At 42.0% G+C, this 18,481-nt stretch overlaps 1 protein-coding gene across 8 annotated transcripts in view; it reads right to left on the minus strand.

The window, feature by feature from the left end:
- Positions 1-18,481, minus strand: part of LOC129820036 (receptor-type tyrosine-protein phosphatase U-like) — a 299,258-nt gene that overhangs the window by 178,267 nt on the left and 102,510 nt on the right. For all 8 annotated transcript variants that reach the window (XM_055876850.1, XM_055876845.1, XM_055876847.1 and 5 more), the window contains exon 2: positions 11,201-11,329. In XM_055876850.1, the coding sequence (XP_055732825.1) occupies positions 11,201-11,329 (129 nt within the window). The remainder of the gene's footprint in view (positions 1-11,200; positions 11,330-18,481) is intronic.

The raw sequence follows: 18,481 nt of genomic DNA on the forward strand, positions 1-18,481 counted from the left end.
TGTTCATGGTTCAGGTCCAATTTCAGATTATCCTAGAGAGACTGGGAGAGGTGAAAGTTTGGGGGTACTGGCTTTGTTCTTTTGATTTGATTTATTTAATTCATGCTCACAGTCGACAAGACTGAATTATGCAGAATGCCCAGCTACATTTAGACAATCCTTAAAAATAGATACTAAATTCAATAATAAAAATCCTAACTAACATTACCGTTTATTTTGTAATCTTCTTTCCCCTGATGAACACTGACCATTTCAGTTATTTGTTTCCAGTGTTTATCATTCAATGTGCTTTTGACGGTTTAGAATTGAGTCTTCTTTTGAGTTCCACATGACAACTTCTCTTAAATTTCTAACAGGAAGAGGTCTCAACTCCCCATATCTATCTCTAACAGGAAGAGGTCTCAACTCCCCAACCATATCTATCTCTAACAGGAAGAGGTCTCAACTCCCCAGCCATATCTATCTCTAACAGGAAGAGGTCTCAACTCCCCAGCCATATCTATCTCTAACAGGAAGAGGTCTCAACTCCCCAGCCATATCTATCTCTAACAGGAAGAGGTCTCAACTCCCCATATCTATCTCTAACAGGAAGAGGTCTCAACTCCCCAGCCATATCTATCTCTAACAGGAAGAGATCTCAACTCCCCAGCCATATCTATCTCTAACAGGAAGAGGTCTCAACTCCCCAGCCATATCTATCTCTAACAGCAAGAGGTCTCAACTCCCCAGCCATATCTATCTCTAACAGGAAGAGGTCTCAACTCCCCAGCCATATCTATCTCTAACAGGAAGAGGTCTCAACTCCCCAGCCATATCTATCTCTAACAGGAAGAGGTCTCAACTCCCCAGCCATATCTATCTCTAACAGGAAGAGGTCTCAACTCCCCAGCCATATCTATCTCTAACAGGAAGAGGTCTCAACTCCCCAGCCATATCTATCTCTCAATCTGTCTCCAATCTCCAAAAGTGTTTGCACTATGTCTAGTTCCCTAGTCTCTTTGCACACGTCCCCTCCGTGTTGTCCTCTCCTCCCTCTCTTTTTATCTTTTTCATTTCCATTTCTTCCCCACTTCAGTTCATGCTCTGGTCCTAGTATAATTAGGACTTACTGAAGCAGTCCAGATATACAGAGACCACAGACACAAGGTAAATGTCTTCGCCCACCCTCGACTCTCCCCAGAGACTGATAAGCACCAAGTAAAACACTGTCTTATGTGAAAAATCCTCTCCTCCTCCAACCCTCTCAGAAGATTCTGATCAGACTGACCAGTAAAACTCTTCAACATCCTCTGAAAACAAAAAGAGAATTATTCTACTCAAACAGGTTGTCACGACTTCTACCGAAGATAGCCCCTCTCCCGATTCGGGCGGCGCTCGGCGTCGCCGGTTTACTAGCCGCCACCGATCCTTTTTTCCTTTTCTGTTTTTTTTGTCTGTGTTCATTTTCACACCTGGTTTCAATTGCGTTTATTTCTGTGTGTATATAGGGTACTTGTTTCCTGCCTTATTTCGTGCGGGATTAAGCTTGTGGGGGTTTTGCGCTCATTGATCGTTGATATTTCTTGTTCTCGTATTTACGCACGTGTAGTTTATTTTTCGGAACTGAGTTTGTTCCTCCGTGTGTTTGGCACGAGTTTCGGTTTTGTTTTCACTGGTCTGCTCTATGAACTGTGAGACCTTATATAGAGGGATCTGTGCCATTTTTGTATTGGTGGACTATATATACATATTAAACACGCTTCTCAGTATCCCTGCTCTCCTGTGCCTGACTTCTACACCTCTCACCGAAACGCACCTTATCACACAGGTTGGATGTAATTGACTACGCAATATTATAATTTTTTACCGCATAATATTTTGCCAGCAGTTTTGGGCGCTACATGCTATACAAGGGGAAAACATGGAAATAACAAGTAAAAGCCTAATTAAAAATTATATCCTCTTCAGCCAGTGTGGGCACTAACCATAAAAATAAATTGTCAAGCAGATAAAACATAAAATGTTCCTTAACATCCTAATACTGCTCATTAAATCCTGTTATTAGAGTAAATTAAGACCCTATTAGGATTGGTACATTTACTCATTAAACGTCCCACAACAACACAAAGCAAAGCTGGAGATGCCTTTAGAGTACTAGGCAATGAAAAAAACATCTGAACACGCTTGTCTGAGCATGTGTCCCAAATGGCAACTGATTCCCTTTGATGTGCACTACTCATAGGGCTCTGATCAAAAGGAGTGCACTATATAGCGAATAGGGTGACATTTGAGACAAACTTTACTACACCTATACTTCAAAGACGACCTAGCTGTGGAACACGGGGATACAAATGAGGCAAGGAGTCATGTTATGTTCAAACAGGGAGTAATAGCACTCTGGTAATGTGCCATTTAAATGCAGAGAGCCATTCTGCTACCTCTAGGTAGTTTTTGTACTCTGAAGTCAGTGATCATCAAAGCCGGTGAAGTGCATGGAACGTCCTGTCTTCAGTCTGCTGCTACGGAGGGGCGGGAAGAGAAGGGGAGGATGGGGGAGAAAGCCCGGGTAATGTCGCCCCGTGCTGCTGAGAGATCAGTGTCGCATTTCGTTTGAACACAGAGGAATGTTCTTGACAAAGATCCTCGCCAGCCCCTCACCACCACTTTGTTGAGTAGTGAGTAGAGTGCATGTTGAACAAGGGCTGCAGTGACTTCTGCAGCACGACAGACACACACACAAACACACAGCTTAAGGTGTCCGTGTAACAGTACTCTTCTTGCATTGTGTAAAATCAATCATCGACACAAACTCCCACTTGTAGCACCACTCATGGAGATTTATTCTGATAAAAACAGCACACAATTGCACGTCATGCAATGCACGGCTCTCCATCTAACTCTGCACACACACACACACTGGTTTGGTGCTTGTTCGCTGGGCAATGTAGTTACCAAAATAGTACAGCAATTACAATATAATATTTTCACAATGTACCTGATAAAAACAGCACAAAATTGTACTTCATGCAATGCACGGCTCACCATCCAACTCTGCACTCACGCACTGTACAAAATATACGAACCCCCCCACCAGACACAGTAAATTACTAGCTAACATTAGCTGTAATTCTCTACAACAAAATGCACAACAAATATGCACCAAAAAACGCTGCATCTATGTGTGATGTTCTAATAACATTTACAAACAAATTGATATAAATTGTACATTCAAATCATCACTTGGAAGTATAAACATCACTTTTGATGTCCAGTGCCTCGCGAAAGTATTCACCCCTTGGCATTTTTCCTATTTTGTTTTCTTACAACCTGGAATTAAAATGGATCATTGTATAAATTTGATTTACACAACATGTTTACCACTTTGAAGATGCAACATATTTTTATTGTGAAACAAACAAATATGACCCCAAAAAAAGAAAACTTGAGCGTGCATAACTATTCACCCCCCCAAAGGCAATACTTTGTAGAGCCACCTTTTGCAGCTATTACAGCTGCAAGTCTCTTGGGGTATGTCTCTATAAGCTTGGCACATCTAGACACTGGGATTTTTGCCCATTCTTCAAGGCAAAACTGCTCCAGCTCCTTCCGCTGGTGTGTAGCAATCTTTAAGTCATACCACAGTTCCTCAATTGGATTGAGGTCTGGGCTTTGACTAGGCCATTCCAAGACATGTAAATATTTTCACTTAAACCACTCGAGTGTTGCTTTAGCAGTATGCTTAGGGTCATTGTCCAGCTGGAAGGTGAACCTCCGTCCCAGTCTCAAATCTCTGGAGGACTGAAACAGGTTTCCCTCAAGAATTTCCTTGTATTGAGCGCCATCCATCATTCCTTCAATTCTGACCAGTCCCAGTCCCTGCCGATGAAAATTCCCTTGTGCTGGGGACAATAAAAGGCCACTATGTACAGTTCTGTCACACAACACCAAAGCCACAGATCGAGCGTGCAATTGGCATGCTGACTTCAGGAATGTCCACCAGAGCTGTTGCCAGATAATTTAATGTTCATTTCTCTAACATAAACCGCCTCCAATGTCGTTTTAGAGAATTTGGTAGTAAGTCCAACCAGCCTCACAACTGCAGACCAGGTGTAACCAAGCCAGCCCAGGACCTCCACATCCGGCTTCTTCCCATGCGGGATCGTCAGAGACCAGTCACGCGGACAGCTGATGAAACTGAGGAGTATTTCTGTCTGTAATAAAGCCCTTTGTGGAGAAAAAACTAATTCTGATTGGCTGGGCCTGGCTCCCATGTGGGTGGGCCTATGCCCTCGCAGGCCCACGGCTGCGCCCCTGCCCAGTAATGATTTCTATGAAATCCATAGATTAGGGCCTAATTAACTTATTTCAATTGACTGATTTCCTTATATGAACAGTAACTCAGTAAAATCATTGAAATTGTTGCATGTTGCGTTCATATTTTTTGCTCAGTATACATTATGTTGTATATTTTTATCCAAACAATTGATGCAGAAATCCTCAGTTTGAATGGGTATGACGCCTCTGAAGAGGGGTATGGAGGGGACAGTAATGTCCCCTATACTCCGCAACTATAGTCTTGCTTCCTCTCTCCCTCCCTCCCTCCCTCTTTTCTCTCTCTCTCACCCTTTTCTCTCTCTCCCACCCCTTTTCTCGTTCCTGCCCTTCTCTCTCTCCTGCCCTTCTCTCTCTCTACCACCCCCTCGTTCTCTCTCTATCTCCCTCTCATTTGCTCTCTCCCTCTCATTCTCTCTCTCCCTCCCTCTCATTATCTCTCTCCCTCCCTCTCCATCTCTGCAGTGTTTCCACATCATTGGTGTGCTGGTGGTCTCTGGGTCTGTGATCTATATTATTCATCTGCAGCAGTGTCCGGTAGATAAACTAAGCTGTTGTCTCAATAAGAGTCTCTTTAATAAGCGGCTCTGGAGAAATTCAAACCCTTGGAAAGTTCTTGGGTTAGAGATGTGCTGTAGCATTTACAGTACCATAAAAACGACATCCCCAATGGTTAAGGCTATAGATGCAGTGTTGATATATTGATATATTTGAAGAGAAATACTCTAAGATCTTTTCATGAAAGACACCAACCACGAATGGGTTGAATTTTCTCACAGAGAAAACATAAAAAATATCACTTGATAATCACAGTAAATGGCCACAATGAACGACATACATATCTTTTTAAATTCAGAAATGGATACCAACTGTTACATATAAAATGTAGAAATAAATACACTCTCACAAAGCAGCTTGAATAATTGCCTAAAATGTCGTCTGTCTATCAAGTGATCTTAGCCTGTGCGCTGTGGATTGTTAGCTGCTGCCTCAAGTAGCCCCCACAATAGGTACTTAGCATGGAGAACCCTCAACAGAGTAGTTCATTTCATATAGTCTTTATTTCTCATCCCAGAGAGAGAAAGTGTCTGTGATGATGAACAAAGACATAACATGAAGCAGCCCACTTCAACGTTTTAAAGACACACACGCACACACTCCACTTCAATTCCACATTTAACCCATCGGAAGACCTCTAACAGATGAAAATAATACAAATTAGATAAAAAAGGAACGTAAAAATGTTTGTGTTTTTACTACTACTGGCCCCTGAGGAAGACCAGGAAGTGTAATCAGCACTGTGACCCAATCAGCGGTGACCCATGTCCAATCAGCCAATCCTAAGGAGGGATTTTGTTAACGAAACCCGTTCTGCCTCCGGAGCAGAGAGAGGTGTGTGTATGTGCCCAAAACAGCGGAAACAGTGTTTAATAACACAGCAGATGCATTATGCAGAATCCAGACGCTCTGCAGGGCCCATTTCCTACGTCGACACACAAACAACTATCCCATTATAACACGTGGAGCACGCACATGGACAGTTTCTCTGAGGCATGGAGAAGCTCATACACCATTTCCCGCTACGGTGGCAGGAAGCTTTAAATAAACATGCATATTGTATGTTCGCAACAAATATGTGCACGTAATAAGGTAAGGGCCCCAGAGCGTGCGTGCGTGTGTGTGTGTTTGGTTTTACAATCCTTTTGGGGCCAAGAAGTCCACAGACAAGTGGGGATGTTTCACCAGTCTGTACAACGAAAAAGGCTATTTTAGGCTTAGGGGTTTGGTTTGGTTTATGGTTACAATTAGGGTTTGTGTTAGAATTAGGGTTGGGGTTGGGTGTAGGAGTTAGGTTTAGATTTAGGGTTTGTAGTTAAGGTTAGGGTTACGGTTAAGGTTTAGGGAAAATAGGATTTTGAATGGGAATCAGTTCTTTGGTCCCCACAAGACAGTAAAACAAACATGTGTGTGTGTGTGTGTGTGTGTGTGTGTGTGTGTGTGTGGGTGTGGGTGTGGGTGTGTGTGTGTGTGTGTGTGTGTGTGTGTGTGTGTGTGTGTGTGTGTGTGTGTGTGTGTGTGGAATGAGGCTTGGCCCCCCTGTTGAAGCATGACTAACTCACAGCGATAGATCACATGCAGAGAGACCACCTGGCGGTGTGGGGATGATGGAAACAGACTCTGAGCTAATGGAAATGTTGGGCCTGTTTTCCTGTTTTTCTGATTCAAACACAGCAGGCTGCTGAGGGGAGAACAGCTCATAATAATTGCTGGAATGGAGTGACTGGAATGGTATCAAACACATGGAAAACATGTTGTTGATGTATTTGATACCATTCCATTGATCCCATGGAAATGATGTGGTTGATCCGTCTGATACCATTCCATTTATTCCCTTCCAGCCATTACTATGAGCCCGTCCTCACCAATTAAGGTGGCACCAACCCCCTGTTGTTTCAAAACCTAGCTAGCATACTAACGTACGCTCAAATTAACAGTACAACATCTATCATACTAACTTAGGCTCAAATTAACAGTACAACATCTATCATACTAACGTACGCTCAAATTAACAGTACAACATCTAGCATACTAATTTAGGCTCAAATTAACAGTACAACATCTATCATACTAACTTAGGCTCAAATTAACAGTACAACATCTATCATACTAACTTAGGCTCAAATTAACAGTACAACATCTAGCATACTAACTTAGGCTCAAATTAACAGTACAACATCTATCATACTAACTTAGGCTCAAATTAACAGTACAACATCTATCATACTAACTTAGGCTCAAATTAACAGTACAACATCTAGCATACTAATTTAGGCTCAAATTAACAGTACAACATCTATCATACTAACTTAGGCTCAAATTAACAGTACAACATCTATCATACTAACTTAGGCTCAAATTAACAGTACAACATCTATCATACTAATTTAGGCTCAAATTAACAGTACAACATCTATCATACTAATTTAGGCTCAAATTAACAGTACAACATCTATCATACTAACTTAGGCTCAAATTAACAGTACAACATCTAGCATACTAATTTAGGCTCAAATTAACAGTACAACATCTAGCATACTAACTTAGGCTCAAATTAACAGTACAACATCTATCATACTAATTTAGGCTCAAATTAACAGTACAACATCTATCATACTAACTTAGGCTCAAATTAACAGTACAACATCTAGCATACTAACTTAGGCTCAAATTAACAGTACAACATCTATCATACTAACTTAGGCTCAAATTAACAGTACAACATCTAGCATATTAACTTAGGCTCAAATTAACAGTACAACATCTATCATACTAAGTTAGGCTCAAATTAACAGTACAACATCTATCATACTAACTTAGGCTCAAATTAACAGTACAACATCTATCATACTAACTTAGGCTCTAATCAACAGAAAAACATCTATCATACTAACTTAGGCTTTAATCAACATTACAACAGACAGCATACTAACAGCTACATGTTATACCAAATAGTAAACCAGATAGCATACTTACCTACAGTAGGCTCAAATCAACAGTTCTATTTTCCTCCTGTTTCAAAACCTAGCTAGCATACTAAATTAGGCTCAATCAAAGCCTTAAACAATCCAAGCCTGAAACAAAATTAGCCTATACTCAAAATGTTTACAAATGCGTGTAATCCCCTTTGAGTGTGGACTGTATTATTATGCATACTGCATGGACTGGATTACGGAGGGCCTGTTGGAGGGCTTGTTGTCAGGACCTCTGGAAGTCTCTATGGGGGTGACACAGGGTTCAATTCTCGGGACGACTCTTTTCTCTGTAAATATCAATGATGTTGCTCTTGCTGCTGGTGATTCTCTGATCCACCTTTACGCAGACGACGCCATTCTGTATACATCTGGCCCTTCTTTGGACACTGTGCTAACAAACCTCCAAACAAGCTTCAATGCCATACAACAATCCTTCCGTGGCCTCCAACTGCTTTTAAATGCTAGTAAAACTAAGTGCATGCTCTTCAACCGATTGCTGGCCACACCCACCTGCCCGACTAGCATCACTACTCTGGACAGTTCTGACTTACAATATGTGGACAACTACAAATACCTAGGTGTCTGGTCATACTGTAAACTCTCCTTTCAGACTCACATTAAGCATCTATCCAGCAGCATACCACCCTGCATACCACTGCTGGCTTGCTTCTGAAGCTAAGCAGGGTTGGTCCTGGTCAGTCCCTGGATGGGAGACCAGATGCTGCTGGAAGTGGTGTTGGAGGGCCAGTAGGAGGCACTCTTTCCTCTGGTCTAAAAAATATCCCAATGCCCCAGGGCAGTGATTGGGGACACTGCCCTGTGTAGGGTGCTGTCTTTCGGATGGGATGTTAAATGGGTGTCCTGACTCTCTGAGGTCATTAAAGATCCCATGGCACTTATCGTAAGAGTAGGGGTGTTAACCCCGGTGTCCTGGCTAAATTCCCAATCTGGCCCTCAAACCATCATGGTCACCTAATAATCCCCAGTTTACAATTAGCTCATTCATTCCCCTCCTCTCCCCTGTAACTATTCCCCAGGTCTTTGCTGCAAATGAGAACGTGTTCTCAGTCAACTTACCTGGTAAAATAAATAAATAAAATCTCCAATACAAAATTAAATCTAGAATCGGCTTCCTATTTTGCAACAAAGCCTCCTTCACTCATGCTGCCCAACATACCCTCGTAATACTGACTATCCTACTGATCCTTGACTTTGGCGATGTCATTTCCAAAATAGCCTCCAACACTCTACTCAGCAAACTGGATGTAGTCTATCACAGTGCCATCCGTTTTGTCACCAAATCCGCATATACTACCCACCACTGCGACCTGTATGCTCTCGTTGGCTGGCCCTCACTACATATTCGTCACCAATCCCACTGGCTCCAGGTCATCTATAACTCTCTGCTAGGAAAAGCCCAGCTTAATCTCAGCTCACTGGTACCATAGCAACACCCACCCGTAGCACGCGCTCCAGCAAGTATATTCCACTGGTCATCCCCAAAGCCAACACTACCTTTGGCCGCCTTTCCTTCCAGTTCTCTGCTGCCAATGATTGGAACGAATTGCAAAAATCACTGAAGTTGAAGTCTTATATCTCCTTCTCTAACTTTAAGCATCAGCTGTCAGAGCAGCTTACCGATCACTGTACCTGTACACAGCCAATCTGTAAATAGCACACCCAACTACCTCATCCCCATATTGTTACTTATCCTCTTGCTTTTTTGCACCCCAGTATCTCTACTTCCACATCATCATTTGCACATCTATCACTCCAGTGTTAATGCTAAATTGTAATTATTTTGCCTCTATGGCCTATTTATTTCCTTACCTCCCTACTCTTCTACATTTGCACACACTGTACATAGATTATCTATTGTGTTATTGATTGTACGTTTGTTTATGTGTAACTCTGTGTTGTTGTTTTTGTCACACTGCTTTGCTTTATCTTGGCCAGGTCACAGTTGTAAATGAGAACTTGTTCTCAACTGGACTACCTGGTTAAATAAAGGTGAAATAAAAATAAAAATAGAATGATATTATGCTCCAAAATGTATATCCACAAGTGTAAGCGATGTTGTTGGTTCATTGATTGTGCAGGGCGGCTTACAGTTAGCTTACAATTATAGTGAATTTGTATATGATTTTGAATAGTCTAGTAATTGGGCATTAATAGGCTGACACATTACCTTTCCTTTATTCAGTTCTTGAGCACACAGACAGGCTGAAAACAGTTTAGTGAAATATATTTTGTTGCGAAAACATGTTACAATGGATTTTCCCTAACAGATTTCACCCAAATTAAGCACTGGGTAGGTGGAGGAACAAGGTTGGCGAGCCCATGCCATACAGTTTTTGCGGAATTCCACCTGTCGAGCAGTTCCTTAAACAGTGCTTGATGCATGAAGTGAAATAAGTGTTGTTATATTTATTTCAGTAGCTGCTCATATTAAGCACAGCTCTGCTGTAAAACCCAAGTAGCTTATCTAGCATAATTGAAAAAAGGACTTCAGGAAAGTGAGCAGCTTCCATTCGCTATTCGAGTATGTATTCTTTCCTCTACCTCTGTTGCTGCTCATTTAATAATGGGCCATTCTAAAATGAATTTGATATATTAGTAAAGACAAGATTACATTGAGAATAGTCTGATGGGTGAAAATAGGATCACTTGATGAGAGAACAGCTGTGCAGCCTGAGGCAAGGAACAGAGCACAACCGTAGCCAATAGTTGCACCATGCAGACCATATTTTGATTTCTAAGACATTCTAATGTTTTGTATCGTTCACAACTAAAGCTGCCAAATAACTCTAAATCTAGCTTTTAGGACCTGTTTCAAATGATCACTTTTACGCTCAACATAGCCACTTTATATGCGCACTTAATCATTCGTTACTTTAGACCTGACTTTTAATGGTGAGAAGGTGTTGCTCCTTTTCCTGTCATGACTAAAATAAATCATGTATTTATTGTGATGGTGTATATCAGATTGATTTATTAGACTTTTAAATGTAGATGTTCCAAAGGCACATCAGCAGCTTGTATACGTGGCCTGGAGATGCTGAAGTTGTTTATGTTAATAGTCATTTACCATGAGACCGGCAGCCTTTTGCATGACAATAACCAGCTGACAAAATGTCATGACCGCCACAGCCCTAGGCTCAAACAACATAGTCCAACTGTCACAATAATCCATAACAAAGAGTATGGCTGTAGCACTGTGAAGTGTGCATTTGGACAAGGGGATAGAGTTTCTGGGATCCTTTGCTAAAAAGTACATCAGAAATTAAATTAATCAGAAATATATGAAGATGAAGACCTAAGCTTATAAACCACATTGGAACAGCGTTGAGATTTACCTCGCAGCAGGTCTGGGGAGGTGTGTGGCCAGTTGTATGTCCTCATCAGCTGCCAGTCAAAGTCGTCCTCCTGTCCCTGCTTGTACTCACACAGCCCAGGGTCGGAGTCCTCGTCAAAGGTGCAGCCAGCTGTAGGGGAAAGAAAGAGAGGGGAAGTGGTGATAGAAGGCATCAATAGTGAAGAAATAATTTACCATTGCCTTCAACCAACTTAAAACTCAAACAGTCTTTGTGGGTCAAAGTATATTGTCCTGCTATTCAAGCTAGAAGAATATACACACTATATACAAAAGTATGTGGACACCCCTTCAAATTTGTGCATTCGGCTATTTCAGCCCCACCCGCTGCTGAAAGGTGTATAAAATCGAGCACACAGCCATTCAATCTCCATAGACAAACATTGGCATTACTGAAGAGGTGCCTCGGTCAACTGTAAGTGCTGTTATTGTGAAGTGGAAACAACGGCTCAGCCGCGAAGTGGTAGACCATACAAGATCCCAGAACGGGACCGCCAAGTGCTGAAGTGCGTAGGGCATACAAATCCTTGGTTGCAACACTCACTCCCAAGTCCCAAACTGCCTCTGGAAGCAACGTTAGAACAAGAACTGTTAGTCGGGAGCTTCATTAAATGGGTTACCATGGCAGAGCAGCCGCAAACAAGCCTAAGATCACCATGTGCAATGCCAAGCGTTGGCTGGAGTGGACTCTGGAGCAGTGGAAACACGTTCTCTGGAGTGATGAATCACGCTTCACCATCAGGCAGTCTGACGGACTAATCTGGCTACCTGCCCCAATGCCTAGTGCCAACTGTACATTTTGGTGGAGAAGGAATAATGGTCTGGGGCTGTTTTTCATGGTTCGGGCTAGGCTCTAGTTCCAGTGAAGGGAATTCTTAACTCCACCGCATACAATGAGATTCTAGATGACTCTGTGCTTCCAACTTTGTAGCAACAGTTTGGGGATGACAAGGCCCCTGTGCACAAAGTGAGGTCCAAACAGAAATTATTTGTTGAGATCAGTGTGGAAGAACTTGGCTGGCCTGCACAGAGCCCTGACCTCAACCCCATCGTACACCTTTGGGAGGAATTGGAACGCCGACTGCGAGCCAGGCCTAATCACCCAACATCAGTAATGTTCTTGTGGCTGAATGGAAGCAAGTCCCCACGGCAATGTTCCAACATCTAGCAGAAAGCCTTCCCAGAAGAAGAGTGAAGGCTGTTATCGCAGCAAAGGGGGGACCAACTCCATATGAATGCCCATGATAATGGAATGAGATGTTCGTCAAGAAGGTGTCCACATACTTTTGGCCATGTAGTGTACATACAGTAAATAACTGAAAAAAGGAACATTTCTGAGTTTGTTTTTGTTTTGGTACCACTTTTTTGAGGGGATCAATGAAATGACAAAGAAAATCCATACCTCGTTGCTTTACTGTTTTCTTTGGGAAGTGTAAGAGAAAATTGTTCTCAAAGACACAATGAATAATGAGCTCTATTAGAGGGAACACAGCAGCACTGCCACTATGGGCACTCACATGACATCATCACAGGCAGACTATTAAATGCCTACATCAAAAAACTGTAGACTTCGACCAGCTAAAAGCCATATTTTCTGTTCAAATAACATGTAATAGTGGTAGTCTAGGTGGTATTGCAGCATGGCGACAGGGTCTGGCTGAGTGTAGGAGCCCCATGACCAGGTCTGGCTGTAACTCTTTTGTCCTCCTGTTCATTTTCCCCTGGGGAATCAATGGTTGCATCCCAAATGGCACCCTATATAGTGCACTACTTTTGACCAGGGCTCATAGGGAATAGGATGCCATTTGGGAAAGAGCCATGGTCATTTGGCCCCATTAGCCCTGTGGTGTGAAAATAGCAGGCCAGCTACAGGTCACTGAAATAGGGCTGAGATGACAGGCGGTGGCGGTGGTGCCAGAGTAGGGAGGTCGTGGCACCATCACAGCTGATGGGGATGGCGGGGAGGGTGCGTGTGTGCATGGGGGGGCTCTCAGCCAGACAGTGAGTGAAGGTGACCTTTACCACCCTGACAAGCTCATCATCCCAATTCATAGTACCCTCTCTCAGCTCTAATCATATCAACCACAGGCTTTAAAGCCAGCAGCTACATAATAACCGAGAACACAATGGTCCTACATGAAACACAATCGCTAAATGCTGCATATCTACTAAGCCAAAATAACGGACAATACATAACATGACATATTGTGCACAGCAGTGGTGGTCAGTGCCGTATAAGATGAGGAAACGTTTTGGCCTTCTATTACAGCATATTGGATGACTGTCATTCATATTCCATTCACACAGCTGTTTAGGCTACTACTTAGGGTGATCAGACGTCCCCATTTTCCGGGGACAGTCCCCGTTTTTAGTTGCCTGTCCCCGGCTGGAGCTGTCCCCGTAAATGTCCCCGTTTTTAACTGTGCGTTAAAAACAGACTGCAAAGTGAAATAATATTTTTCGTGGCAAGAAAGACCGGGCAGCAGAGTCTACCGGTTGACGTCTCAATCGCGTTGTGCTTGTTTTATCCAGCAGAGGGGGCTGCTAGCTATATCAGCTTCATTCACTCTTCTTCTTCTTCTTCTAACTACTTGCTCGCGCTAGTTTTAGATAAAACTGCTGTGGAAAACCCGGCCAGAAGCTAGCAAGTGTCAAGTGAATCCATAACATCACCACAAACGTATTTTCAAGCCAGGTAAGTTACACTCGTTTGAGATACTAGCTAATGATGTTATGTCACAACTTATTATATAGATAGATGCTCTGCTTTATAAGGTTTTAAATAGGTTATGGTAGCTAACGTTAGCTATGTCGACTAAGTTATCTAGCTCGGTTAGCCAGCTACTGTCATGGTAACTAGGTTAAAAAACGTTCACATGTAAACATGCAGTGGACGGGCTATTTTGAAAATATGATTATATTAAATGAATGCACAATTATGAGAATATTTATATGTAGATTACAATGTTAATGGTTTGGCATTATAAGTAGTGTGAAAATATATTTCAACTTTTTCATTGATAACATTAGCATAATGTTTTCTGTTAGAGTGGAGGAGGAAGACTGGATAGGAAGAAGATTGAGATAGAGGAGGAAAGGTAAAGATATGATTAGCCTGCCAATTTATTATTCCAAACAATGCTTTTGAGATAAAAGACAAAAATGAGGCAAGCAATGGGAATCTGTTAACCAAAGTATTTTATCTAATAGTGTACTATTTATTATTAAATATTGGAGAAGAAGAAGGGAAAATGAAGGGAGTAAAAAGAGTGAAGCGAGGAGAGTGTGGAAGAGTGAGGTGGAAAGGTAAAGAGAAGGAAAGGAAGAAAGATTATGAAGATGATTGTAGGAGAAGAATAAGTTGAGAGTAAGAAGAGTGACACACGGAGAGTGAAGAAGAGCAGACAGAGGAGGTCCAATGGCTCTTTCCAAGAAACGGTAATGCCATTTTAATAACAATATGATGAGAGAATTTCCATTTATACGCTCAGGTCAAGACGATAGAATGGTTCACTGCACCCTTTGTAATTCCTCTTTCAATTGGCAGCCGGAGAAGAACGGCAGTGGTAGAACATCAACAGACGAAAAAGCATAAAGCCTCTCTGATTGGCCGTGTTGGTATGCCCTCTGTCACCACGTTCTTCAAGAAGGTAGAGCCTTCCCAAGAAGAATATGGTTTAGCTGTGCAGGAGGGTGTCTTTGCATACCACACTATGCGACACAATCATAGTTACAGATCTATGGACTGCACAGCACAACTGACACGGAAGCTTTATGAGCTGAAGTTTCCATGTGCTAGGACAAAATGTGACGCCACAGTGAGTAACGTGTTAGCACCATGGGCAACTACTTTGGTAACATCGGACCTAGACCAGGTTGAATTTGTGTCCCTGTCTATTGATGCGTCCAATCATGAACATGTAAAGCTGCTGCCAATAGTAGTCAGACATTGTAATATATATGGTGGCAACTAGAGGTAAACCGATTATGATTTTTCAACGCCGATACCGATTATTGGAGGACCAAAAATAGACAATACCGATTAATCGGCCCGATTCTTTAAAATGTATTTGTAATAATGACAATTACAACAATACTGAATGAACAATTATTTTAACTTAATATAATACATCAATAAAATCAATTTAGCCTCAAATAAATAATGAAACATGTTCAATTTGGTTTAAATAATGCAAAAACAAAGTGTTGGAGAAGAAAGTAAAAGTGCAATATGTGCCATGTAAGAAAGCTAACGTTTAAGTTCCTTGCTCAGAACATGAGAACATATGAAAGCTGGTGGTTCCTTTTAACATGAGTCTTCAATATTCCCAGGTAAGACGTTTTAGGTTGTAGTTATTATAGGAATTATAGGACTATTTCTCTCTATATCATTTGTATTTCATTAACCTTTGACTATTGGATGTTCTTATAGGCACTTTAGTATTGCCAGTGTAACAGTATGGAGCACGGTGGTTACCCACTTCAAAGAGAACGACATCCCACACACTAACCTGGCTAGATTAGCGTCTGTTGTCATGTGCTTACCTGGAAGTAATGCACCAGTCGAGAGAGTGTTCTCCCAAATGAATGATATATGGACAGCAGCAAGAAATAGGTTCACTGTTCCTACCATCAAGGCCATGCTTATTGTGAAGACCAACTTCAACCTCCCCTGCCAGGAGTTCATGGAGAAGCTGGCCAAAGACTGAATAAGATATATTCTTCTGAGAAATATACAGATTAGGTTGGTATAAGTGGTAACTACATAATATAATCTCATCATTATTTCTTTATTTTGTTAAATATTTCCCATAGACTATTGTCTGTTTTTTCAATTTTGCTCATGTTCTCTTCTGCTCTTATTCTACCCAGACCACCAGGACCACTGAATGGCTGTTCAGATTGGACAGTTCTGTCTTGTCTGTAGTGTTTCTGTAATATAGTGGTTTTCTCTATCACAGTGTGCCTGTTAGACTAAATACATGAAACCGGAATTGTCCCCCTTTTTTATTTCATAGATAATGACATTGGATATTTTAAGGATATATTGACCGCCGAACTGGAAATGTCCCCGGTTTTCATTTCAGAAATCTGGTCACCTTATACTACATGATACTTTAATTATCCAAGCGAAACATCCACAAACAACCTACATCATTGTCACAATATTAGCTAAAGTAATGTCATAGTCAGCATAGCTAATAGAACTAACGCGTTAGTAAACCCGCAACAATCATGCAAAAACATTAGTGAACAGTCAGTTAGCAGTTACACTGGCGGGCCCCGGTGGCAATTGGTAAGCTTTTGGGATTACTTTGACTTGGAAGAGTTCCAGTGTTATGTTGGAAGTCATAGCCAGCTAGCTAACATAGCATCATTATGTTTGAGCTGGGTGTTTCAGTAGGCTAAACTATCTAGCTGCATTTGCTAGCTAAGTAACATTAAGTGAAACTGAAGGTGAAAGAAAGTGAGAGAAAAAATGACAATTTCTCTCTCTATTTCTCTCTTGCTTCTCCTTAATTTCCGAAGATATTAATTTATTAAAAACTGTTAAACTATTGTTCTTCTCTCTCTGAGTCAACTACTCACCACATTTTATACACTGCAGTGCAAGCTAGCTGTAGCTTATGCTTTCAGTACTAAATTAATTATCTGATCCTTTGATTGGGTGGACATGTAAGTTCATGTTGCAAGAGCTCTGATGGGCTGGAGGACCTCCTCTGGTAGTTGTCATAATTACTGTGTAAGTCTATGGAAGGGGGTGGGAACGATGAGCCTCCTAGGATTTGTATTGAAGTCAATGTACACAGAGGAGGAAGGAACCTAGCTGTCCCCCGGCTACACCATCGTGCTGCCATCGTGCTAACTGATCATATTAGGCCTTGGCAGGAGCAAAACACTGAACAGGACTTGTGTTAAAGAGCCACTCTGACTCCATGCCAGGCCCTGCTTAAAAGGCATCCCACCTAGCCGGCCGAAACACACGTACACACACACACACACCAGTCGCCCGCTGTTCTCTTTTGTGTTCTGTTTGGGAAACCCATCTGTTTTCTTTTTTCATTTGGACTAACTTTTCTCCTGTTTGAAACAACAGGCTGGCAGAAAGCATTCCCTTTGCAATAAACAACTAAGACAGTTTCTTTTTCTCCTCTGGTCTTTAAGGGAGGGTCTGCTAATTTGGGGACTACTCTCCCCCTTTTCTTCCAGCTGACTAACACGTATCCCCCCCCAATCTCCTCCCTGTCCCTGCCCTCATCCCCTTTTCCCCTAGTCCCCTCCTCCCTGTATCCGCCAGTGAGCTGTGTGTTTCCGGGTGTGTAAGCAGATTAATTGCTGGTTGTTGTGCTATCCAAAGGAAGGAAGAGTAGAGGAGTAGGAGAGGAGAAATTGAGAGGAAGACGAGGAGGAGAGGGAAGGCATTACCCATGGCTTAGCCTAATACAAAGTTTCTCCTCCATGGAGGATGCCTTGCTTGGTTTCAGGAAGTGAATGTCACCATCATCAGATACGTTCCACTGAATTCTCTCATTAACTCATCCTTCCTATGCTCCTCTGCTACACACACACACATTCCTCTGTGCCCAAATTAGCTTTTCATGCAACGTAAGGCCTAGCTCATGCAATTAGAACAGTCATGTGTATTTGTATGTATCTAAGGTGTGTGTGTGTGTGTGTGTGTGTGTCTGAGTCGAGTAATCCTATTAAATATTGACATGAACAAAATTATGACAAACTTCTTTAAAATTAACAGTGGAAAGGTTTGTAAGAATTAATTATGAATGTGTGTTTACTAATAACAGAAAACAGACCAGATGCAGCTGTCACAACCTGATCTGTTTCACCTGTCTAGTGATTGTTTCCAACCACCACCAGGTGTCTCCTATTACCTCATGTTTATTTATACCTGCGTTTTCTGTTTGTTTGCCAGTTCATCTTGTCCCGTCAAGTCCTACCAGCGTGTTCCTGTGGTTCCTGTGCTCTAGTTTTTGCTTTTTCTAGTCTTCCCAGTTCTGACCTCTCTGCCTGTCCTGACCCTGATCCTGCCTGCCGTCCTGTACCTGCCTTCCTTGACCTAACGATTGCATACCCCTTGTATTGTAATAAACTCTGAGACTCGTACTATCCGCCTCCTGTGTCTGCATCTGGGTCTTAGCCTGAGCCGTGATAGCAGAGCACTTTCTGATGTTTAAACTGTCCAGAGACAACAACAACCAAAGTGCCATTCTCTCCGCATGTGGCAGCCATTAGTCTTTAGCTAATT

This window comes from Salvelinus fontinalis, chromosome 22 (assembly GCF_029448725.1).
Source record: "Salvelinus fontinalis isolate EN_2023a chromosome 22, ASM2944872v1, whole genome shotgun sequence".
Lineage (NCBI taxonomy): Eukaryota > Metazoa > Chordata > Actinopteri > Salmoniformes > Salmonidae > Salvelinus > Salvelinus fontinalis.